The 26,987-nt window shown below is 40.4% G+C and overlaps 1 protein-coding gene across 1 annotated transcript in view; it reads right to left on the reverse strand.

Annotated features, from left to right (window-relative positions):
* Nucleotides 1-26,987, reverse strand: part of LOC127190912 (contactin-associated protein like 5-1-like) — a 721,994-nt gene that overhangs the window by 33,866 nt on the left and 661,141 nt on the right. The window contains exon 21 of the mRNA XM_051148186.1: nt 19,151-19,235. Coding sequence (XP_051004143.1) covers nt 19,151-19,235 — 85 coding nt within the window. The remainder of the gene's footprint in view (nt 1-19,150; nt 19,236-26,987) is intronic.

Genomic DNA, 26,987 nt, shown 5'->3' on the forward strand with positions numbered 1-26,987 from the left:
GGTCAAAAGCAGGTTATCACACATTGTTCTGTGATTTCCAGGTTTTATGGTTGCATACAGGGTGAGATGGAATTTATCTTATTCTTCTGAGGACTTTTATGGTCAAGTACATGCAAGAAGCTACCTGAGCAAATAAATATTTACCACAATGGCCTTCAGCAAGAATGTCTCTGCTGTGTTTAGGTTTGAGGTACCAAATCACTGAGCAGGAGAGGGTTAGTCTATAGTAGCTGGAAAGACAGATAGCCATTAGCATGTGAATGCCATCTTAATGCCAATTTACAGTTATATAGTTATGGTTAATTTCATCTGACACAAACAAGGCATTAACATAAAATATATTTCCATATTTTAAAGTGTTTTCTCCCTACATTTGTAGCTCATGAAGTAGTCACTTCTTTAGAAAACAGTAGTAAAAATCCTTTAATTCTGACTTCCAGGGGAAATAGATTAGTACAGACTTGACCTGGTAGTAGTCTAAGAAATCCAGCATTTTCCTATCTGGTGGAGGCCCTGGACTCAATCTCCACCCAGAAAAGTCTCCACCAAATGTAATGTTCTAGTTGTTATGGGTTTGTGATTGGTCTGACTTTAAAAATGAAAAGATTTTCAAATTCTCAGATATAGTGGCTCCTATGACAGGATGAAGTAAAACAAGGGCTTGGACATACCCAGGTGAGCTGATTCTGAGAGTTTCTGAGGCATCTCCAGAAAGAGATGGCTTTGTTGAAATGGCTCACTTCTCTAAATATGTTTATCTTCCCCTTTGTGAAATATTACTCTAGCTTTCTTGTGTGTGTGTGAAATATTACTCTAGCTTTCTTGTGTGTGTGTGTGTGTGTGTGTGTGTGTGTGTGTGTGTGTGTGTGTGTAGGTGCATGATTGTGCATGTAAATATATAAGTGTGTGCATGTGTGTGTGTGTGTGTGTGTGTGTGTGTGTGTGTGTGTGTACCAGAGACATTCCTAGCTGACATCACCCAGGCACATTACACACCTCTCTCTTTATTTAATTGTTGGGGTTTTTTTTTTCTTTCAGAGTTTAGTATTGCCTAGGGGCACACCAAGTATGCTAGACTGGATATCCTAACAGCTGTAGGCACCCACTCTTCTTCCCCAGTACTGGGATTTAAAGTGCATTCCACTACATCTAGCATTTTCTAAATGAGTTCTGGGGCTCCCATTCAAAACAATCACTTTACTTGCTGAGTTACTGCATCAGGCCCTAACATTATTTCCTTCTTAATGTCAGTAATATAATATTTGCTATAACCAAACAAAATGTTTGGAGATAAGCAAAATGACAGTGAATAATGAAAAACAAAACTCAGCAGTATCTTATGACTTGGCATAAAAAGCATCTGTACTCATGGAGAGACAACATACCTCAGTTTCATTGTGTGATAGGTATACCTGCATGCTTCAGTAAATATATGTAAGTTAAAGGACATTGTGGGGAAGTTAGTTTTCCCTTCCCACCATTTGGGTCCCAGAGATCAAACTCATTGTCAGGTGTGGTGCCAGGGACTTTTGCCCTACAAACCATCTTGCCAGCCCCACCTCAGGTTTTTTTTTTAATTTGTTCGCTTTACATCCTGATTGTAGCCCTCACCATCATTGCCTCTCAATCTCACTCCTACTACTCATATATTCTCTTCTGCCTGAACTCTTCCTGTTTTCTCCATGTTTGTGCTGCTCTGAAGCTTGGCCTCCATTCCTCTGCTCTCTTTCATTTTGGTTTTGCTTTAAAATTACATTTATTTATTTATTTCGGGAAGAAGAGACATATTGCCATGGCAAATTCACTGAAATCATGAAAAAATTTCAAGACTCAGTTCGCTTCCATCAAGTGGGTTCTTGGGAATTAAATACAGGTCATCAGGCTTGATGGATAGAGATCTTAGTGAACCACCGGCCCCACCTTCCTCAGTTCTTTAATGGCCACACATTAATTGTGTCTCTTCAGTCATGAGCACAGTACCTATATAGCTCCCTTTGTTTACTGGTAAACAGCATTTACAGGCCAGTAACTTCAGCTTTATGGTGACACTAAATAATTATCCTAACACCATTTTTGATGTGGAGGAAGGTCATCTGGCTTCACGAAGATTTTTTTTTATTCTTAGAACACTAGGTAAGTTTATCAAATTCTGTACTCAACTATAACCCAGTCCACTTCTTCCTGACACCAGATATCACAAACAGAGTGCATTATGACCCTCAAACACTTACTGCTGTCTTGATTTACTTTTCATTGTATTCATGCCATTGTTGGTGTGATTTCCATAGATTAGGGGTCCTATGAGCATCACGTCTGACAGCAAAGTTTCTCAAAGGACTTTACAAGAGAGTGTCCTCTCAGCTTCTATTACACATATATGGTTTATCTGAATTTTGGCTGTGCAGATAGCTTAGTCAGTAATCTTGCAAGCATGAGGACTTGCATTTGATTACTGAATAGAAGAAAACCTGGGGCTTTCTAGTGCCTGGCCATTTAAATCAGTTCCTCCTATTGTGGTAAACTCCAAATATAAAGTTGCTTTGTTGCTAATTCATAACTGTAATTTTGTAGCTGCTATGAATCATAGTGTTAATATACAATATGCAAAATATTCTATGTGACCCCAGTGAGGGTCTTAATCCACAGGATGAAAACCACTGGCCTAGGGACATGTATCTATAACCCCAGCACTGAAGAAAGAGAAACAGGCAGATTCCTAGAACTCGTTGGTCAGACAACCAAGCACACTAAATATACACAACAAATAAGGTAGACTAAACTTGAATAACATTAATTATCCTCTGGTTTCTGCATGTACATACCACAAAAGACACACAACCACCCACACACACACACACAAACACATACAAATCTGAGATTGATGGTAAGAAAGTTTAAATATAATTTTCCCTCATATTTCTACAATGTCTGCTAAAATGAGGACTCAATGACTCAAACTACTTTGAGAACATAGGACACTATTAAGAGAACAGTACTATTAACACACTAGACATACTAAAATATCATTTATCTTTATTAAGAACAACAAAAATTTAATGTCTTATTCAGCTTCAAAAACAGGAATCTGAAATATTGTAGAATATATGTGCACATTTTTAGCAGATGGGAGCTAGATATAGGCAGTAAGTCATGAGGCAGTATTAAAAAGTACAGGGTGGTATAGGTAGGTGTGAGGAACAATTACACCATTTTAAAGAAGATTGAAAATATTCTCTGGAGACATTGTAAAAGGAAGATGCACTTAAACCCCAAGGTAACCTTTGAGGAAAACCATAGCCAAAGGAAAATCTCCTCATTCTAAGGGGAGTAACAACAAGTCATGCTCAGCAATTATGTGACACCAAGTAGAAAGAAAATAGATGATTGTAAACAAATCATAGTTTAGGAAAAAGAAATGGAGTCAGAGGGAACTTAGACGGAAAATGGATGGATGGTAAAGAGCAGTGAGGTAGGATGTGAGCAAAGTATGAAACCATAAAAAATAAAATACAATATACAGTACAATACTAACTTAACTGCATGGATTCTGAGAAAATCTACCATTTGCTTGAATACTGTTGTGCTTCCAAATTCAATTATATACTCCTATCCTGCCCAAGAAAGAAAAACTCTTGGTGGAATGTAAACTAGTACAACCACTTTGGAAATCTCTCTGGTGTTATCTCAGAAAACTGGGAATAGAGATTCCTGAAGACTCAGCTATTCCACTCCTTTGACTAAACTCCGAAGATGCTCTAGCACACAACAAGAACATTTGCTCAACTAGGTTCATAGCAGCTTTATTCATAATAGCCAGAACATGGAAACAGCCTAAGTGTCCCTCAGTAGAAGAATGGATAAAGAAACTGTGGTACATTTACATTATGGAATACTACTCAGCTATTAAAAACAAGGCATTCCCAAAATCTGTAGACAAATGGATTAAACTAGAAAAGATCATAATGAGTGAGTTATTCCAGAAGCAGAGAGTCAAATGGCATATACTCACTTAAATCTGGACACTAGCCCAAGGGGCATGTACCATGAATATCTTCATTTATTAGGAAAGTAGGACAAAGGAGAGGACATCCTATTGGGAGGGTCCTAGAAACCTACAAGAAGAACATTATGAAAGGCAAATCTGGGTCCAGTGGTCCTCCTCAAACTATGGCACCAGCCAAGGACAATACATGCAATAAACATCGAGCCCCTATCCAGATCTAGCCAATAGACAGGACATTATCCACAGTTAAGAGGAGAGTGTGGTCTTACTTTCACATGAACTCTGGTGCCCCATATTTGGCCATGTCCCCTGAATTGGGAGGCCTGGTAGCACTCAGAGGAAGGATAGCAAGCTACCAAGAAGAGACCTGATACCCTATGAGCATATATAGGGGGAGGAAGTCCCAGTCAGTCACAGTCATAGGGGAGGGGAGTAGGAGGAAAGCGGGAAGGAGGGAAGAATGGGAGGATACAAGGACTGGGATAACTATTGAGAGGCAAAATGAATGAGTTAATAAAAAGTAATTTTAAAAAACTGAGAGACTGAAATTATCATAATAAGTATCTCCATGTGACACCTGGTAGAACAAATGCAAATTGAATCAAAAGGTAAGTACTCCATTTTCCAATCCTAGGTTCTCTGAAATTAGTTGTGAATGTCTGTGTAGCACACATCACTATACACTCAGACACAGCACACACAGAATAAAAAAGGCTGCCAGAGGAAAGATTTAGAAAACAGCTAGTAACAGAAATGGATTCCCTGAGAAAACTGAAAATGACAAAGTGTTCAGTAATGATTATCAATTTGTGTTACAAATACTTAGAAGCCAAGGGGAAATGAGCAAGGACCACAGGCTTTCTTAATTAATAGTTTTGTTGGCCAAACAATAGAATTTTAGAAAGAAAAAAATAATAAACTAATATGAATCACATATTTTGTTAATTAAACATACCTGAAGTGACTAAAATATTCAAAGATTAATAGCAAATAAAAACTGAGGTGAAAGATGGCTCTGTAGGTAAAGGACTTGCCACACAAACCTAGTAAGCCTGAGAAGAGTTTGCCCTCCTAAACCAAGGGCTCAATGGCATGTACCCATATTCTCTCTCTTCTCTCTCTCTCTCTCTCTCTCTCTCTCTCTCTCTCTCTCTCTCTCTCTCTCTCACGCACACACACACACACTCTTTATCTTTCTCTCTCTCCTCTCTCTCTCTTACAAACACACACACACACACACACACACACACACACACAAACACAGGAAAAAAAACTACCAGTAAAATAAAATGTGCTTTATATGCCTAGAATATATAGTGTTTTGATAGCAGTCAAAGTTTTTAAGAAGTTAAAATATGTGATCTCAGAGCTGAACACCTAGAATGTGAAACAATCCATAGTTGATATGCTGAGAATCTGAGAATTAAAAAATAGAGATGAATACTCAATATGAAGAGGTACAATGATACATATGACTAATGAATAGACTTGAGAAGTGAAAAAAATATTAAGAAACAAACTTTAAAATGAAATCTAAAATGAGACACATATAATTGCATATCAACAAAACACACATACACCCAAACATAAGATATCTTATGTTTGAAAACATAATGGAAGCAGCCATGTGTGCTGAGAATGGAGTATGTTAGAACTGTCAAAAGTAGAACCAAGTGACCAAGTATTTCTCAAACAAATACTGAAGCCAGGATAAAAGGGAAAAATGATATATTCATTGGCAGTTTTGCATTTAAAATCTGCTCATAAGAAGGATGGCAGTGACTCTCATGGGCATTTGTGATTTATTCAGTGATGTGGCTCTTTAATATAAACAGTTTCAAGTTCCCCTCATGATATTATGGATGCAGAGCTGGGCGAGCTATGAGTTAGTAGCAGTCAGGAACCAGTGGTGCTTCCTTCCTCTATAGCCACTCAGAATGCATTTGTGTCTTCTCTTCCTCTCCCTCTCTTATCCTTTATGTCTCTCTCTCTCTCTCTCTCTCTCTCTCTCTCTCTCTCTCTCTCTCTCTCTTCACATCTATATGACGTAAACAACGTTATTGTCTAGCAAAATGATCTTTGAAGACTCAAGGTGAGATAAATACCTTGCTTCAGATCAGTTTATAAATCAGGATCTTTAACAGAAAAAAATATCAAAAAGGTTTGGCTCAAAAAGGAGAAAATTTACATTTTGTACAAAGCAGAAGTATCTAAGGAACAGAGATCAGGAAGTAAAAACCCCACCAGAGCCATATTAGTGAACCAGAACAATAAGCTTCAGAAACAACTTTTTATTATGTCTGATATTATTAGACAGTAGGGAAAGATAAATAATGTCATTTAGAATTCATTCATTCTGATTGACTTATCTGTTTATGTCATTTAGGAAACTAAAATTGACATTTTCTAGACTTACAGTGGCCCAGCATTATCTTCAGGAAATGATATATTCTTTATAAATCTAGAAAACTGGACAAGCAGTGGATCATTTCTTGTCCTACTCAAGGTTTTTCACTTTTAGCATAAACATTCACAGCAGCCATTTTTCAGAGAATGTCTCCTATCATGAAAATCTACATTCTATACCTGAGTCAGCGCAGCTTCTAGACATTTGTCAAAGATTAGCAGGTAAATACAGGTACCACACACACCAGACAAAGACTATCAGATTTTCTGAGAAGTCATTCCAAGAATGATAACAATACTCAGAGTTAAGGGCCGTAAAATTTTCATGACAATGATTTCCTATGTTAATCCCATTCCTCTTTAAGATAGTAAACATTTTCTAATTGCACTGTGATCAGCAGAACCACGGACTACAAGACAGAGTTACAAAAACAGCTGAATGTATAGGAAATAAGGAGGCAGGCAGAAGTTCAAAAGTATAATTTGAAAATCTGAAAAGGACCTATATTTTTTAATTGGTAAAGCACAGACACCCAGATTGTATCAATAACAAAGCTGGAGCTGTGAAGACGGCTTCTTGAAGATCTGAGTTTGAATCCCTAGAACTCATACAATTCCAGAGTTAGTAGTACAGGTATCTATAATCCCCGTGCTCCTACGGTATGGCGTATGGTGAGAGGAGAAGACGGTGTCCCTGGAAAATCATAAGCCAGAGTCCTCTACACTCCTGTATGAAGTAAAAAAGAAGAGATCCTGTCTCAATCTAGTAAAAGCAGTACTTTAGGCAGATGATCTCCAAAAGCATCCCATACAACATGTTTGTCCACGGTCATACATGTGAATGTGCACACACGCCATACATTATACACATGAACAATATTTAAAACTCAACTATATGTTCCACACAAGGTCATACATGAGGATCATTAGGTCCAGCTGCAGGGCATGGCTGGCCTGGTCTGCTCTCTATCTATATGTGGGCCTTCCCCTCTCCCAGAGAGTCTATATATAAACCAGAAACTTTGGTTTGAAGGTCTCTCTCTCTCTCTCTGTCTCTCTGTCTCTGTCTGTCTCTGTCTCTCTTTCTGTCTCTGTCTCTCTCTCCCTTCCCCTTCCCCTCTGTGCCGCTTCTAGTATGTGTTTCCATATTATACCTTCATCTCCTATTAGCTCCTCATGTTTATTTAATTAATCATCTGGTGCCCAGTGACTAGGGGGAAGTTCAGCTTCATTCAGTCCTGCAGGATGAATGCCTGGGGCTACTCCTTATACCTCATTGATCTCTATCTGCTCTAATTCAATCATCTTTAAACACTGGTGAAGTTGAGTGCACAGCCTGGCCTCTCAGAGACATGTGGGTATGGTTTCTGTCCCACCTTCTTCTAAGCTTGAGCCAACTTTGCACTCTGTAAATTATCCTTTCCCTCAGCTACTCCAAGAGGCACCAGGTACCTATTAGGAGTGTCCAGGGCTCCTCTGCATTTAGCTCTGTGAAGAGGTGGTCAATGGAGAACAAATCCTCCAAAACAAAGCCAGGCTTTTGTTTCTGTAATTGCCAAGTTCTGAGCCTCCTCCCTCCCCTCCAAAAAAAAAAAAAAAAAAAAAAAAAAAAAAAAAAAAAAAAAAAAACCACCAAATAGGAATCAGCCAGATGAAAATGACACAGGGTCTCATTTATTTCAAGCTCCAAGCCTGGACTGCAAGCCCTCACATGAGAAGGAAAGGTGGCGGACACTAATGCCAGGGGAACAGGATTTTTAAAGGAAAAAAAACTGCCGGCAGGGGGGTTTCCAAGCCATTTCCAGGCCTTGATAGGTTAGAGAGATACAGGAAATTTGTCCTTTAAGCTGATTAGCTGGAGGACCAGGGCTGAACAAGGGGACCAGAGCCAGACCACAGGAGGGAATTTTTTTATATGTTCTGGTCATAGTGACACGTGGCTCTGATTGGTTGGCCCTGGGTACAAGATCCTAGGAACAGTTTCTAGCTGTATGCTTGTGGCTCTCTCTGGAAACTCTGGATGGAGGGAATCAGATGCTAAGGCCCTGAACACAAAAAGGCATTGGGTTGATATCTACTTTCCAGGTAGTCCCAAATTCCAGAGATGCCTGTTCATGGATTTACCAGACCAAACTTAAACAATCACAGGGTATCAAATTGGGATCCCACTTCCATATTTCTGAGATTTGGCAAAGGCTGGGAGACAGGATTGTCACTGGGTGTCTGAATGCATTTTTCCCAAACTGCATCTACCCAAGTTTTTCAAAAAGCATGCTATCACCCTTCCTTCTCCCCAATGTGGACCAGTAAATCCAGCTCTTCTCTACAACTCCACCCCTCCAAGGAAAGCTTGCACATTCCTGTCATTCCTGGGAACTGCAAAAAAAATCACCTAGAGCTACTCTTCATTTAGATCAGCTATATTTTTTATAGATAGTCCTCAAACCTGTCAGAGAATCTGTAGAATAAGTATATTTAAATGCTTAATAAAAAGCATAGTGTGAAAGAGAACCCAGCTTCTAGAGGTGACCCCAAGGTCTCCAAGAAGACATAGATGTTAGCGGAGATGACTCTGCCTGAATGGTGATATGGGGCAAATATGCTCCAACTCAATGCAAAGACCATTGCTAGAACTGTGGATACCCAAAGAGTTTAAAGTCCCATTTTGCCCCATTTTGCCTATTGGGAAGCCCTTCTGAATAATAGGTAAGCCTCTGTCATATTAATTAATACTTAGGCCACTTGGACTATGCTCCTTGTGGTAGTTTATCTTTCTTAATTCTCTGATGGCTTTGAAGACTAGTTTAACAACAAAACCCAAGGCTTCAGCTGCCTCTTCAGGAAAGTGTAAAATTTATGTAAAGTCTGAGTGTTAGCATTCTGCTTCATTCTGCCTATTTATTATGTCATCACTTACCTGCCACAGGGGCATTACCCTACCCAGGGCCATATAAAAGAATAAACCATCCTCATGGCCTCTCTCTCTCTCTCTCTCTCTCTCTCTCTCTCTCTCTCTCTCTCTCTCTCTCTCTCGCCGGCTCAACCTCTCTCCATCTCAGCTCTCTCGCTCCTCTCTCTCTCTCTCTCTCTCTCTCTCCTTCCTCTCACTCACTCTTTTCTATCTTTCTCTCTAGCCCCTCTACCTGCTCTATTCTCCAACTTTCTCTCTCCCTCTTCTCCTTTCTCTCTGGGTGTACCCTTCCCCTTTTTCCTTCTCCCCCCCATACTGACTTAATAAACTCCTCTACAACATAATATCTGCTGCCTGGTACCTTATTATACTTTATCACCTTATCTTCCTGCCTTAATTATTAATCATAACATGTTAGCATTCTGCTTCAGTGCACCTACTTGTGATGTCAATGCTTACCTTCATGGGGCCGTGGCCCTGCCTATGGCCATATAAAAGAATAAACCCTTCTCATGGTCTCTCTCTGTCTCTTTCTGTCTCTCTCTCTGTCTCTCGTCCTGTCTCTCTGTCTATCTCTCTCTCTGTCTCTCTCCCTGTCTCTCTCTCTCTTCTTCTTCTTCTTCTTCTTCTTCTTCTTCTTCTTCCTCTCATTCTTTCTTTCTCTACCCCTGAGGAAAAGTAGTGGTCTTCAATACCCCTTCCCACCAGGATACAGCCTGAGCCATTTCTGCCAGAGACCTGTTTCAGATGCAGCCAAAAAAAGACACATCTCACAGCTGCTGCAACCAGAATGGGACTCTGGTCCCACAGCCTAGCCTATTGGCAATTTTGAGCTGTGGATGTCAAAATGCTCATACTCAGGCTTTTCCTCTGTGCCAAGCCACTGGAGATTCAACCAGTACAAGAGTTTTAAAAATTTCCATCCTTCAAGCTCCTTGATGTGGTAGAATAAACGGTTTTAACTTCAGCAGCCTCGCAAAACAGTGCAGCAGTAATGCTACAGGTCCATTTTAAACTCATACTCGGGTTACATAGTCACATAGCCAGCTTCTACTATGGGAGAGTTCAGGTAATTTCTCAGCCCTCTTCATATGCAGGAGACCAAATTTTAACTGTCAATTTCACCTATTGTCAAAAATTTCCTAGATGGTATTTTAAGAACATGCCTTAATACAAAGTTCTTTCCCCAAGCTTCTGCTATGCTGTATGTCTAAAGCCTTTTCCTACTATATATACAGGTTTAGCAATGTGTATTTCACTGCAGATTTCAAACAGTGATGATGATAAATTCACCTCCCTTTATGAACATAAGAGGATTCTTGTAAGCTACAGGAAATCTGTCTTTGAGATCAAATGGAATCCAGATAAATATTGTCAATTCAAAACCTAAGTTTCTCATCTATGGCCTATCTCAAAGGGTGGGATTCCTTCTCCTTTACCCTGGTTTTGTGAGTCTGCTTATAAGATTCCAAGTAGCTTGGAAATAGCCATCACATTGTTAGCTGAGCAATGTAATATAAACTGGGAAGGGCAAGTTAAAAGTTCTCTCTGCCCATGGAATTTACTGCCCCTACCTCACTCTACTTAGAATTTGATGCACTTACCTCATGCTGCTAAGAATTAGTACCTCAGTCACCTATTGTTAGCCTATGACTCATTAATTAAACTTTGCAGTTAAGTTCCAGTACTGTACTTGGTATATTAATCCCTGACTTCTACAGAATGGGGTCTTCCATGTCCATGGAGTTTGGTCGACCCTGATGCTTTGGTTTAATAAATTCCTTTGCTTTTGCATCAACTCTGAACTCTGTCTCTATTGGGATTCCAGAGTAAACTCAGAATACCTGAGTTTAGCATTTGGAGGTCCTGTGAGATGTGAAGCCTCTTGAGGACCAGACTCCAGTTGAGGAATAAAGAAAAACAGGTACAGCTGCAGCCTGTCTGGTTTCTTGTCTGTATAATTCTGTCACTTCTCCTTTACTCTGAATCTGGTTCTTGAACAATCAGTCTGGGCTGAGGAAGCAACGTATGGAGCCACATTGCCTAGGTTAAGGGGACAGCATATATGTCTCCAGCTGGACCGAGGAAGCATGTGTGTTGCACTTGGTATCCTCACAAGAGGCAGGGTCCCCAGTGAGAGCTGGTCCTGCCTGGGAACAGTGCCTCCACATGAGTGGACTTTGAGGGCACTTTGTAAGTCCTAGGAGCAGGGTGAAATAACCCCTCTCCAAACTGTGTATAAGTGCTTTGCTCTTGCCCAAGAGGGTTCAAGACTCTGCTTTTATGACCAAGCCATGTCATGGGTAGGAGTGTGGCTTGTGTGTGGTTCACCCTGCCTCCTGTTTCTGGTGCGTCTGTGGCAAGAGCATCAGCTTGTATAGTCTGCTGCATCATTGGCAAGGATATCACCTTGTGTAGCCTGTTTCCTTGGCTGAAACATTGGCTCATATGTGATTTTGTCTATCTTTCTGTCATCATGCTTCTGTTGGACTGATTGTTGACAAACACTGGTATGGGGCAGGCTGAGATGACTTTGATGATCATGATTGACCACTGGACTGATGTACAAACTAGGTCTCACAACCTATCTTTGTTTAAAAAAGGCAGGATGATTATGTGTTGATCTTCAAAATGACCCACATATGGGGTAGGATGGCCAGCCACAGGGACTTTTGGTCTCTCTTCCTCTATGGCAATAAGAACGACTGTTTTTTGACTGGACTCATCTGGACAGCCTGACCAGGTACCTTACATCACTGACTGGAATGAGCTCATTACGGACCCCGCAACTTGGGTATGCCCATTCTTCCCTAACCATGTTCCCCAGATTCTTGCCTTATATGAGCCTCCAGAATCTGCAGTGCCAGAACTGTCTCATAGCCAGAGGCTGCCATTGCATATCATCCAAGAAGATCCTGTCACAAATGACCTGCTTCATCTAGATCTGCCCACCCCCCATCTTGCAGGTCAATCACTGCTCTCTTCTTTCTCTCTTGGTAGCCTGTTACCCCCTCCACTTAGCCCCCTTCCTCCATCCCCTTCTTCTCCATCCTTACACCGTGTCCCCATTCCCCTTAGTCCCCTTCCTTTTTCTCCTTCCCCATGTCCTTACCCAGTGCACCCCCTTCCCCTCAATCCCTGGATTCAATGTCTACTGAATCTTTCTCTAACATTACCCTTACCTCCACCAAATTATCTCCTCTGTTGGACCTGCCATGGAGACTTGAATTAAATGGATTCCTTCTGAACCCAATCTTATTACTCTGCTGCTGAGAGCAGTAGGCCTCACTGATGAAGATAGCCATCAATTCCGCTAGTACTGGACTTTCTTGTCCATGGACCTGTATAACTGGAAAGCCCATCATGCCCCATTCTCTGAGAATCTGACTGGCTTAACTAATCTATTTAAGTCTATTCTCTTTACCCACCAGCCTACTTGGGATGATTGTCAGCAGATCCTATAAATTATGTTTACCACTGAGGAGCAAGAAAAAATTCTGATAGAGGACTGAAAGAATATCCTAGGAACCAATGGGCAGCCTATGCAATTCCAAACTGACACTGACTAGTGTTTTTCCCTGCACCACCCTGATTAGAACCCTAACATTGGATACAGGTAGGGAGACTCTAAAAGTCTACCACCAGGCTCTGTTGGCTGGTCTCAAAGGTGCCTCGAGAAAGCCCCCCAATTTGACCAAGGTAATAGAGGTATGTGAGGGCAAAAATGAGTCTCCCACAGCATATTTAGAAAGGTTAATGGAAGCATTCAGACAGTTCACTCCTTATTACACAAGTAAAGAAGAAAACAAAGCTATGGTCATGGTGGCATATGTAGAGCAGGCTAGAAAGGACATTAAGAGAAAGCTACATAGATTAGAAGGCATCCAGGACAAAAGCCTCAAAGACATTGCCCAGGTAACAGAAAAGATGTAAAATAATAGGGAGACAAAGGAAGAGAAGGAAGAAAGGAAGGACAGAGAGAGGAATGTGACAACAGGAGAAAAAGGAGACAAGATTGAAATCTGCAATGCATACTGGCAGCAGTAGTTAAAGACAAAGTTGAGCAAAGATGGGGAGATGAAAAAGCTCAGCCCCAACTGTGGAGAAACCAATGTGCCTACTGCAAGGAAGAGGGTCATTGGGCCAAAGAATGCCTGAATAGGATGGAACAACCTGGGCATCAGTTCCCTCCAAGAGAGAAACGCCACCCATATTTCAAGGCCAGGTATTAGCCCTGGAAGATGATAGTGATTAGGGAGGACAGGGTTTAGAACCCCTTCCAGAACCCAGGGTAATTCTCACTGTGGAGCAGAAACCTGTCTCCTTCCTCATAGACACTGTGGCCCAACATTCAGTCCTTCTGACAACGGAAGGTAAAATGCCAAAGAAAAAGTGATGGGTCCAGAGAGGCACAGGAACCAAATAGAAGTCATGGACTACCGGAAGAACAGGGGATCTTGGAAGGGGACAAGTATCCCACTCATTTATGGTAATTCCAGACTGCTTCTACCTGCTATTGCCGCGAGATCTCTTCACCCAAGGTGGGGGCTCATATCCATTTCCTTCAAGGAGGGCCCCAAATCCGAGGATCCATTGGCGAGCCAATCCATGTGCTCACTCTCAGAGTAGATGATGAATACAATCTCTTTGAATCCCTGTCCTCCCTACCTGAAGTGGTGTTACAAAACAAGAGGGGGCTAGATTTACTTTTCTTACAACAAGGGGGGGTCTCTTTACAGCCCTTAAAGAAGAATGTTGCTTTTATGCTGACCATTCTGGAGTCATAAAGGACTCTATGGCCAAGGTCTGAGAGGGTCTAGCCAAATGCAAATGAGAGCAAGAAGCCAATCAAGGGTGGTTTGAGTCTTGGTACAATTCATCTCCCTGGCTTACCACCCTAATATCCACCCTCCCAGGCCCCCTCCTTATCCTCATGATCCTTCTAACCTTTGGCCTCTGTATTATAAATAAGTTGCTGACTTTCATCTGGGAGAGAGTAAATACTGTTCAAATAATGATGCTAAGACAACAATATGCTCTTCTAGACAATGGAGCTACCCTAGCAGAGCATGAACTGTAATCAGACTATTTCAAGATTTGAGTAGTTACAACAAAGAGAGGCAAAATGTAAGATTCTAGGTAGCTTTGAAATAGCCATCATGTTGTTAGCTGAGCAATGTGAGATAAACTGAGAAGGACAAGTTAAAAATTCTACCTGTCCTCAAAATTTACTGCCCCTACCTCACTCTACTTATAATTTACTGCACTTACCTCACCCTACTTAGAATTCACTACCTCAGTGACCTATTGTTATCCTATCACTCACTAATTAACCTTGCAGTTAAATTCTGCTTATGTACATGTTTTAGTTATCCCAAACTTTTGCAAAATGGTGTCTTCCATTCTCACAGATCTTGGTAGACCCTGACACATTGGCTTAATAAATTCCTTTGCTTTTGCATTGACTCTGGACTCGGTTTCTTAAGTAGGGTTGCAGGGATAAACTCAGATAACCTGAGTTTAGCACCCTCACCTAACTACCTGATTGTCACCTTTCTGCACCCAAGACCAGTTGACAACCCCAGTCTTCATGACAGACTGTTTCCTCTTGCTACTCTTTAGCTAAGACTTTTTCACTGGATGAAGCTGCTACTTCTGCTACTGCTGTTTCTGTTTCTACTTCTACTTCTTCTGCTCCTGCTGCTGACTTCAATGGAAGACAATCTATTGGCTGTTTCTCTAGCCTCCTCTGGCATGACTTCTGAGATTTTTAAATTCCTACACCTACAATATGGGCTTCTAAGCTTTTTGCCTCTGCAAACAAACCTAGATAGACCCAAAACTAAAGCCTTTTAAGCATGGTCAGCAATTGGGTAAAATGGAAGGAAGTTCCCATATCCAGATCTTTTCTTCACTCTCCCAGCATTTTCACAACATTGTCAACATTGTCTCATGCCTTTTTTTGCTCTCCTAAGAGTTTCAAATGTATACCTAAAGGGAATTTTCTTCCTTACCTACTAATTTTGTTCTGCCCCCATATACATTCCAGTATGCTGGCCGACTTCCTACATCTGAGCCATCATCAAAACAGATATTCACAAGTGCTCCAATCCAACCTCAGATATCATGCTAGCTGGCCTAACATTTTTCCTCCTAGCTGGACTTGTATTGCCATTCCTAGCTGCGAATGTTCTCAGACCCTGGACAACAAATCAGCAGCCTGTTCTTCCAGAACCTAGCTAATATTTCAGCCTTTTAAACTCCCTATCACCACCCTACTATCAGCAGGAAGAAGATAAAATGATTACATGTTGTGTCATCTATTTGCAAAAGGCTGAAATAGTATGCTCCACAAGTGGAATCAATAGTTCCAGGTTCCCCTAGTACACCCTGGTCCCTATTTGATGTAACACACTGCTGACATAGCCTGCCCTCTACCTTAAACTTTCAGGACAAAACTTTTCCCTCTCCTTTACTATATAATCTGGACATTTTGTTGCTATTGCTTTTTTCCCCCCTTATATGGCAGCCAAAAGCTGCTTCAAATGAACTTACACTTATATACTTTAACTTTCATTATGTGAAAACAATATTCCTAATTTTTAGTTATAGGAAAAGGTAGGAATGTTAGCATTCTGCTCCAGTCTGCCTACCTGTGATATCACTGTTTATCTGCCACAGGAGTGTGACCATGCCCAGGCCATATAAAAGGACAGACTCTACATGTGGTCTCTCTCTCTCTACCCTCTCTCTCTCTACCTGCTTCCTCTTGCCTTTTCTCTCTCTCTTATTTGTCTTACTGTCCCTGGCCCTGTCTCTTTCTCTCCCCTTTCCCCACTTCCCTTCTCCCCCAATGGTCATTTAATGAACTCTGTATAATATAATATCTGGTACCTTGTATCTATGATTATCTAATTATTAAATATAAAACTGGGGATCAAAGAAGTGTTTGAACATGAGAAAGTCTCTTAAGGTTGGTAATAAGAAAGTGTTTTAAGGTACATTTAAAGCTCTTTCATAACTATGCTACTGTTGTATTGAGACATTTTTACAGCCTTAACGTTAATCTGGTTTTAAATTGTATCCAAGCCAATTTGTCTCGTTCGTAAGCTTCAGGAGAACCACTAAAATCCACAGGTCACACTCAAGAGGGTGGGATTCCTCCCCCATTCCATAGTTTTGGGTCTCCCCTCACCCAACTACCAAGACCATGGGCCTAGAAGTTTCAAATGTAAACCGCTTAACTTTATTATCTGCTCCTAACATATGTATACATGTTCCAGCATACTGCCAAGTGCTGCATCCAGAATTCAGGTTCTCTAGCACAAACCTCACAAACTGTATCATCTTAACCTATAGTTTCTTAGCTACAGATGGTCTCACAGATCATGAACAGCAAATAAAATAGTCTTCTTTTTGCAAACTTGGCCAACATTTTAACCTTTTGTCCTGTTGTCATCCTATTGTCAGCTTGAATCAGTCAAAAGACCATGTTTCTGTTCCCCATTTCCATTTATTATCAAGAAAAAGGCTGGGATGTTAGGTCCTGTTGCTGTGCATGGCTGGCATGGCCTGCCCTCTTCCTAGGGGCAGACCTCCCCCTCTCCCAGAGATTCACTATATAAATGAGATATTTCGTTTCCAGGGTTCCCTCTTTTGCCACACCTCCCTATTATCTATCCTTCCCTTCCCCCAACGTGCAGCTTGCTTTCTTCTTTATGTTCCCCCTGCTATGCTTCTTCTAATAAACCTGAATTTATAGCATTTATAAAAAGTATAGTTTCATCCCCAATTAGTTTATTCTGTTTATTTAATCAATCAAGGATTTTAAAAGAAAAAATATTGAAAGGATGAGAAAAACTAAGACATAAATTTTGACCAAAGAAAAGGCATGTTGTGTACATTAGTTTTAGACATATTATTCTCTAAAATGTCACCCCTCTCCAGTAGAGTCTGTGTGACAAAAATTACACAGGCCTAAGACTAAGAGCCTCTTCTAGGCTAAGGCCCCTGAAGAGGGGAGAGTTTCATGGACTGGGGTTGATATTCCCGTCAACAGATAAACTGCAGTTTCAAAACTCTCTTTGCTGGAGCTATTTTCTCTAACTCTAAGTGCATTTCACTCCCAAACTGGGACTCCTCAAACAGCAATGGTTTCTTTGTGACTCTGGCCTGGGACTCCAGCCAAGGACTGTCCATGGCCAAAGTAGTTCTTCTTCACTTCCACTTATTAAATGAAACATAACTAGAAATTAATCATTAGTTAATAAGTGATACTATGCATACAAAGAAATGGAGTATTTCAAAAGATTCTAGGTAGTGGAACAAGAAAAATAGAATAGGAAAAAAAGGTCCTGACACACAGGTGCTGGGCACTAGTTTGGTTAGAATAAAAGTTTCATCAGGGAAAGCACGTTGGCCCTGGACAAAGAGAACACATATAGCACATATTGTCCTTGGCTGGTGCCATAGTTTGAGCAGGACCCCTGGGCCCAGATCCGCCCGTCATAATGTTCTTCTTAATATGTGCAGTAAACTTTGAACCCCTACCCAGATATAGCAAATGGACAGCATATTCTTCACAGTTGAGTGGAGAGTGTGGTCTGACTTTCTCTTGAACTCTGGTGCCTCGTATTTGACCACATGCCCTGGATGGGGAGGCCTGGTGGTACTCAGAGGAAGGATAGCAGACTACCAAGAAGAGACTTGGCACTCTATGAGCATTTACATGGGGAAGAGGTCCCCCTCAGTCACAATAATAGGGGAGGGGAGTAAGGATAAAATGAGAGGGAGGGAGAAAACAAGGAATGGGATAACAATTGAGATGTGATATGAATAAATTAATAAAATATATTTTAAAAAAGAGAACACATACTTATTGATACTAAGCCAATAACGTAAAAGTGATGACATCTTTTTGCTATGTACTCTGCACCTTGTATTATTTCAATTCAAAGTCATAATTCAAAATATGACAACACAATAACTTCACATTCTGTACCTGTACCATGTATGCTTGAATACTCACTGACTTCCACAAATCTGCTCCTCTGAGAAAATACTGTCAAAAAATGTAACCAAAAACCCCCCTGCTTTTCAAAAATGTATATAATGCTAGACTGTTTGACTGAAAAATACACTCAGACGGAAATTCAACCTTGAGTTACCTCTGTTTGTCACTTGACCTTATGTCTGTTTACATGTGTTCCATGAACCTGTAATCCCAAGGACCTATCCCTGGTTGAGCTAGTGGTCTATGGCACTAATAGAGATTGTTAAAGATCACATATTATTTAAGATACCTCATTCTTCAGGAAAGTGTAAAAAGGTCAGTGTTGTACTGGCAACAAATATTTTAAACAGCAAACTTCACAAAACTGCATGAAAAGAAGAGGAGAATGTGTGCTTGTAATTTGAGGTTCAATCCTCATTGTGCATCTAAGCTTTCTACCTCAATTTTTTTTAGTTCAAAACTAAGGAAGTTACAGTAAAAAGTTGTCTATCTAAAAATTATAATTGTGAAATTTAAATTAAAATATATTTTCCTTTTTGCTTGATTAATTTACCTTTCTCCTTGTATTACTAACAATTAACCAACAAAATCATAACCAGAAATAACCACCCATTAACCATGAACTAACCAAGTAATAAAGCAGACATGCAGGACATTCTGCAACATTGCTATTACATTGTACCTTAGTTTCAAAACCTGTACCAAGACCACAGTTGGGAACAATGTCTTCAGTTCTGATTCACTGAACACACCAACAGTGACTACAAACTCGTTCCTTTCAACAGCACCCATTGAGAGTTTAGAGCACAAAACAAACCTGTGACTTTGCCTAGGATGAGTGACCTCACTGCCAGGAACTCAGTTTCTGGGGAGAAGTTATAGCTGAAGAGTTGCTGGTCTACCTGTAGAAAAACAAAACAAAGACATCTACCCAGGCTTTCAGCAATCCATTTGGTAAACAGCTTTCACACTGGGCAGGCTCCTCTCTGAAATTTTCTCTTAAGCATGATTCAAATTGTCCCACCAGTTGTCCCACAATGAACACAAAGTAGCCTTTTTTTTTTTTCATCCACGCAAACTAAGGTCTTTTTACAGGTTTCCATTCCCTTAGATACCCTACAGAGTTATTATCAGGTATTTACTTCCCCATTGTGAATGTGACACCAGATTCTTCTCCAAAAACAAGCAAGCAAAGATGCACATTTGGTACATTAAATGGGACCCAGCAGTGCTGCCCATTTCATTTCTTCCCCCCTCATGTTCTTATAGGCACCAACATTTTCCTTTCCTCCACGTACCTTTTCCTCCATATACCTCCATATTCTCAGACGTGGAATGTAGGACTGACAAGTCATGAAATATTGTTTCAGTAATACTCAAGAAAAAGCTGGCAATATTGCTGTCCCTGACAGAACTGCATGAGCATATGGCTCTGGGAGGCAGAACAGAAATCAGTGGTGGATTCTTTAGTTCTTGACGTCCAGGGCACTCCTTTACTAGTTTCCCCTAGCTTCACATACTCCTAATTCTGGTTAACTCCCCTCCTCTTTCTTCTTCCTGGGCTGCAGCATCAATCTATCTCTACTATTTTCAATCTATACAGACTCAGTAGATTCTTCTAGTCTCTATTATTGAATGAAGAATGCAAATACAACTATATTATTTATAAATCAGCAGACAATTCCAGATGCCATTTCTCAATTGCCTTCCACTTTTTCTCTGAGACCTGGAATCTCTTTGTCCTAGAATTTCTCCAAATAGGCTATGTTACGTGGCCAGCAGACTCCCAGGTAACAGCTTGCCACTATCTCCTCTCTCACAATTATTGGGGTGACAAATGTATGTTCTCATCTCTCCTAGATTGTTTTAAGGGTTCTGGGATTTTCACTCAGATGCTCTGAGATACAAGAAGAACTAAATTTGAATTTCAGGAATACTGGGGCAAAGGTTAAGAAGTAGGCCTACAGAAGGTAATCTGGCCCACTGGAGATAGAGATGATAAGAGACCCAAGTTTTGGCTACATTCCTTCCTGCTCACCGAAGATAGGGAAAATAAAAAACCAGATACTTCTCTGGAAAAAGTAGTGAAGAAAGAGAACAATGAAAGCTAAGCAAGAAGCAGTCTTGGTGATTTTTCTGTAGTCTATCACTTTAGACATTAGACTTTTTTAATGTTACTCAACCAATATATGATTGCCAGGCTAGGACCTCCCAGCTTTGGGGCACTGGAAGTAATACGATCCTATAAATTTACAGCTCAGAGATTGAGGCTTTTTGTGGATACCACTGTGTTGGGAGCCAGTCATAGCCTGACTCTAGTTAATTAAAGATCCTCATGTATATTGCATTGTTATGAGTCCTGGTGGTCTTTTGGGGGGTGGTCTCTCTATCTGGGTACAGCATTTGGGCACTCACCAGGATCCCTCAGACACCCAGGATCCTGAACCTGAGGACCTAAACCCAGGTAACCATTGTCTTGGCCAAATTTGTAAGTGGCCTATTCTTGTGTCCTTGTTCTGTGTCCTCTGCTGAGTGCTGAAAGCAGTGTTAAACTCTTCACAGGTGTGGAGCTTACAGATACTCTGGCTCTTTGTGGTCCCAGGTAGACCCAAGAAAACATTCTAGGATACTGCTGCCAGGGAGGGTCTGGGGGATGCCCTAGACCCCAAGGGAATGGAGAGCCCCAAGAGTGGAATGCTGGGTTCCAAGAGTGGGATGCTAGGTCCCAATAGGGGGTGATAATTTGCCCCAAGAGTTTAATGCTGGGTCCCCAAAGCAGTCTGGTTGACTGGGAAAAAGGAAGCCGGTCGCTCCTGCACTCATATTGTGCAATTTGTTGTCTGCCTTTGAGTTTGTCTGCTTATCTGTGGTAATTGTTCTTATTTGTTTGGACAAGACTAAGACACACACTATGAAATATACCACATCTATATCCCCAGACTCAATTCTGAATTATTTCAAGGACAGCCTAATTATAGGGTAGGCTGCTGCTGGTTAGGGTTCTGGAGGAATGTAAGAGAGCCGGCTGGTTTGCGGGACAGTCTGCAGTTCTGAATTTTTATTCTTTTTGTGCACCATACCAGTACATTTCTGTTTGTGTGATCTTTGTGTGCTTCTGTTTACTTGTAACTGTCTCAGTTCTAGATATGGGCCAGGTCTCAGGTGTGGCTGCTTGAGCCTGATGCCTCCCACTTCCTGCTTGAATCCTGGGTTGTTGCTGAATCCCGGGTGGAGGGACCTTCTCAAACTCAGAGGGCCCTCCAGAAACCCCTGCCACAAACATGGGGACTATTGGATACTTGTTGGTATGAGACACCTGGGCATCCAGCATTTGGAAACGGATGAAGCAGGATTGCCAAGGTTGCCTACTCCATCTTTGTCTTTTAAAATGTCTCACCATTTCAGCTGAACAAACACCGGGAGGACACAGGACCTGCAGGGCTTTTGGGTGGGTGCTGTTTGGCCTTGGTGAAAAATTTTTCCAGTTTTCACTCTGGTCAAAAGCCTGGCCCTCCCAAGTGTGGAACTCTGGTAACCTGATCTGGGACACCACTGGAAAGCCCCAACTCCTGAGTGCATCAATTGTTTCAACAGGTGACAAGGAATTTTTCCCTTGAAATTACAGATCGGGGAAGTAAAGAAGGTTTTGTCTATCTTAAATGTATTCATGAATCTGGCCACTATACATTGATTTAACTTGTTTTATTTAAATGTACAAATGTATTGTGTTTTATATAACTTGATTATGAATTATTAGTTATTAGAGATGGTAAAAAAATCTTTAATATTTCTAACAAAAAGGATAACTTAAACTTGTACTTTAGACTTGGAGCCATTAAGCACCAAGTGGTCTATGCCAACAGGTCTCTAAAAGCACTTTTAAATTAAGGTTTTATGTATGTTTATTATTTTTTAAATATATTTTATTAACTTATTCATATTACATCTAAATTGTTATCCCATTCCTTGCATCCTTCCATTCTTCCCTCCCTTCCATTTTCCCCTTACTCCCCTCTCCTATGACAAGTTTTTTTTTTTTTATTAATTTATTCTTGTTACATCTCAATGGTTATCCCATCCCTTGTATCCTCCCACACTTCCCTCCCTCCCATTTTCCCATTATTCCCCTCCCCTAAGACTGTTCCTGAGGGGGATTATCTCTCCCTGTATATGCTCATAGGGTATCAAGTCTCTTCTTGGTAACCTGCTATCCTTCCTCTGAGTGCCACCAGGTCTCCCCATCCAGGGGTCATGGTCAAATGTGAGTCACCAAAGTATGTGAGAAAGTTATATCCCACTCTCCACTCAACTGTGGAGAATGTTCTGACCATTGGCTAGATCTGGGTAGGGGTTTAAAGTTTACCACCTGTATTGTCCTTGGCTGGTGAATTAGTTTGAGCAGGACCCCTGGGCCCAAATCTGCCTATCATATTGTTCTACTTGTAGGTTTCTAGGACCCTCTGGATCCTTCTAATTTGCTATTCTCCCATGCTTCTCTCATCTAGAGTCCCAATAGGATGTCCTCCCCTCTGTCCCAGTTTCCTGGTAAGTGAAGGCTTTCGTGGGACATGCCCCTTGGGCTAGTATGCAGATATAAGTGAGTATGTACCATTTGAGTCTTTCTGCTTCTGGGTTAACTCACTCATTATGATCATTTCTAGCTCAATCCATTTATATATAAAGAACTCAAGAAATTAAACACCACCAAACCAAATAACTCAATTGAGAAATGGGGCTTCGAACCAAACAGAGAATTCTCAACAGAGGAATATCAAATGGTTGAGAAACACTTAAGGAAATGTTCAACCTCCTTAGTCATCAGGGAAATGCAAATCAAAACAACTCAGAGATTCCATCTTACACCCATCAGAATGGCTAAGATCAAAAACTCAAGCGACACCACATGCTGGCGAGGATGTGGGGAGAGAGGAACACTCCTTCATTGCTGGTGGGAATGCAAACTAGTACAGCCACTTTGGAAATCTATCTGGTGCTATCTCAGAAAACTGGGAATAGGACTTCCTCAAGACCCAGCTATTCCACTCCTTGGAATATACCCAGAAGATGCTCCAGCACACAATAAGAAACTTTGCTTAACCATGTTCATAGCAGCCTTATTCATAATAGCCAGAACATGGAAACAGCCTAGTGTCCATTCGTAGAAGAATGGATAAAGAAACTGTTGTACATATACACTATTAAATACTACTCAGCTATTAAGATTATGTTTAAAAACAATGTTTCTTTAATAAGAAAATAAAGCTGCATCTCCAGGATATATAGGTTAATATTATACTTTGAACCCTTATCTAATGATTTATACTTTGTTTATTGGGTATGATGATTACAATTAAATACAAACTTGTTTAGAATGTACATGTGTATGTGTGTGTTTGTGACACATGCGTTATTATAACCATGTGTACTATATGGTCTGTAGCCTTCCATAGGATTCCACCATCCTAAGATAGCTATATGCTATAAGGCAACAATTTTAGAGCCTCTTGGTCCTAATAAACTCTCTACTTGTTATAAAGGTTAATTCAGATTTAAAGACTGCTATATTGCAGATGATAGAAATGTGTAATACTCGAAGATAAATTTAAGAGATGTCAATTTTAGAGATATTCAATTGTTTATACTTTTAAAATTTGGGGTTTGTCTTCTAAATTTATGATTATCATGTTCTATCTTCACTCTCAAAAAGGTAGAAATCACTGCCTTAGGAATATGCTTGGCTTTATTTTCTGAATATGGCTATGTTTTTACATTGCTTGCAATGGCCTCCAGCAACATGTGGCTGGCCATCATGTTGATTCAGTAACAAAAAGGGTCGGACCACAGCCTCTCTGTCATCTTAGATAAGGGCAGTCATTTGGCTTGGAGCCATCTTGCCATAGCTTTGCCACCATGTTGGCTAAGGGAAGTCACATGACTCGCAGTCATTTTCATTGTGGGAGACTCAAGCTTCTGTACTGAAGGCTGCCAATGGCATTCAGTTCACTCGCTTAGCACCAAGGGTAATCTTTGTCCTTTAAGCTAGCTTTTGATGTTCAGTCTTAACAATGAGATGTGGCAGAATCAGCAAGATTAATAGTACCTCAATGGACTGTATCTATGATTAAAAGTTTTGCTTTAATGTTAGTTCACAGATATATTTAAAGTTATACTAATAACTGATGCAGTTTATGGTCAGCTACATCAGTATATTAGTTTCCTGATAGTTAATGAAACAATCCCAAAGGAATGATGACTCATTTCCTATGTAGGGTAGATGGCTTTTGGTTGCTCAAATCTTTGTATATTGACACAAATTCAGGTTATGTTTTGAATTCGGCATACTATGTATCAATTTTTTTGAGGTAGTATGCCTATGTAATTCTTAAAAATGCTATGTGCAGATCCAGTCCTTTTAAAAGATACTCTCGCAAACTGTTTAGGATAACTAAAGCTTATGGTTTGGTTAGGTAATATTTCAGTTAATCACAGGGTTTCCTAAAGTAATAAGCCAATATATTAGCTAAAAACAAACAATTCAGATATACTAAAATTAGACAGATGTGATCCTTTAGCACTTATCTACAAATTATAGACTATAACATTCTGTTTTATGTTTGTAAGATATAGTTTAGAGCAGATAGCTGAAGACAGACAAGAATTGAGCATGGGTATGCTGGCCCTCAAGCTTGTCAGAGATCTGCTGAATATGATATTAAATATATTTAAATTTATGACAGAGAGTCCTACATCTTAGTAGTAACCCCCAAGGTCTATGAGAAGATTTGTCATGGCAGATGACTCCAACCCTGGATTGTGGTATTCTAACCCCTGGGCAAAAACTGCCCAAATGCTTCATCTGCTGCTAGGCCTAGTATGTACTGTGGACAACAAGGTGGACATCTGGAGTTATTGTCTCAAATTTCTGAATACGAGGGGAGGTCAATCTCTTCTATGTTCTTCTTCCCAAGAAACAGCCTCTTATCTTCTGTGCCTCTGTGTCTGGTGGCCAGGTTGTCTCTGCCCATGGTGCTTTCTTACCGCTGGAGACAACTAACACAACTCTAGGTACTAAGATATGGCTAGTCATTTTGATTGGTACATAAAATCATCTAGGTTACAAATTAACCTTCTAAGGTCTCTGATTACATTGAAGGCTAAGAAAATGGTAGCTTGACAGCTATAGGACAATTAGATCCACTATTAGTACATTAGGTAATTCATTAGCTAGTTAAAATTACTAGATAATAGGTCTCTTCTCTTATTAAAATTGGCACACAGGCTTGCTTAGCTCATTGGCTTCATTTTAAATGGTAAACAGTTTTCGATGTAACTTTTTATTAATCCTTCTTTTGGATGACTGCATTCAGTATTCAACTGCCTGTGTCTCTTGGTGAATAACTGGAAAAGAGATGTAGTTTATATGAGGTCTGAAGATATGAAAGTGTAAGTTATGTGAATCTAGAGTATTTGAGGATCAGAGAAAGTGTTTAAAGGTTGAAAAACGCAAGTTATAAAAGAAATATTTGAAGGTCTAAGAAAGTGTTATAAATGCTGTTAAGTGTGAGTTATAAAAGTTAAAGGATATTAAGAGCAGTTTTAAGGTACATAAACACAAGTCGTAGATTTAAAATATAAGAAAAATGGGACCAATAGAGTTCTGTAGCACTAATGGTTTATTAATCAGTCCCAAGCTCAAGATTTTAATTGGCCTTTGTTTATATTCTGAATATAGAGACTAGAAAAAAGAATGTTCGTATTTTTACTGGAGTATTGGTCTTGACGTCATAAGCCCACTCCACCTGTTTTATAGGTACAATTTTAACTTCTGTCCCTAGTCTGTATTTGTCTCAGCAAATTTTTACCTTGCTAACAGACTCCATCCAGAGCTGCTGAGATCTGGACTTGCTGGAAGCTGATGTAAGCCAATACCACAGATATAACTCCCTATCTCATCAACTGGATCAGCTAAACAGATGCTTTTCATAAGTGCCCTATTTGACTAAGTTTTCAACTTTTCTAGTCTCTGATAACAGGACCCCTAATGTCAGCAGGAAGAAGTTATAAATGAGAATGACCTTGCCCATTTTCCAACTTTATAGGCTGAAATGCTAAATCAAGGGTACCTCCCTGGCATGAGGGCCAAATGGCTATAAGAAAATAGGCTCTTAGTTCTGTTTAAACCAGTCATGCTTTGAGCCCCATTATATTAAGCAAGATTGGACACCATCCAGCTAATGGTCATGAGGGTATAGTACCTGACCCTACAACAGGTTGACACAGAGGAATAAGTTTCAGGAAAAACCATGATTGGGCCTTCAGTGAACCTGTCAGTGGTTACTTTAGACATTATACCTCATTATTGTTATTCAACCAATAGATGATTGTCAGGCTAGGAAGCCCCTGCGTTGGGGTGCTGGGAGGGATAGGAACCTTTACATTTACCCTCAGCTCAGAGACCGAGGCTCTTTCTGGATACCACTGGGTTGGTAACCAGTCAGAGTCCAGCTATAGTCAATTAAAGATCCTCATGTATATTTTATGGGTATTGAGTCCTGGTGGTCTTTTTTTTGGGTCTACCAATCTGGGTACAGCAGCTCATGCTGGCAAGGAAAATGTTTCATCAACTGAGGGCTTCCCTTTGCCCTCCAATTGCC

Source organism: Acomys russatus, chromosome 6 (assembly GCF_903995435.1).
Source record: "Acomys russatus chromosome 6, mAcoRus1.1, whole genome shotgun sequence".
NCBI classification, from domain to species: domain Eukaryota; kingdom Metazoa; phylum Chordata; class Mammalia; order Rodentia; family Muridae; genus Acomys; species Acomys russatus.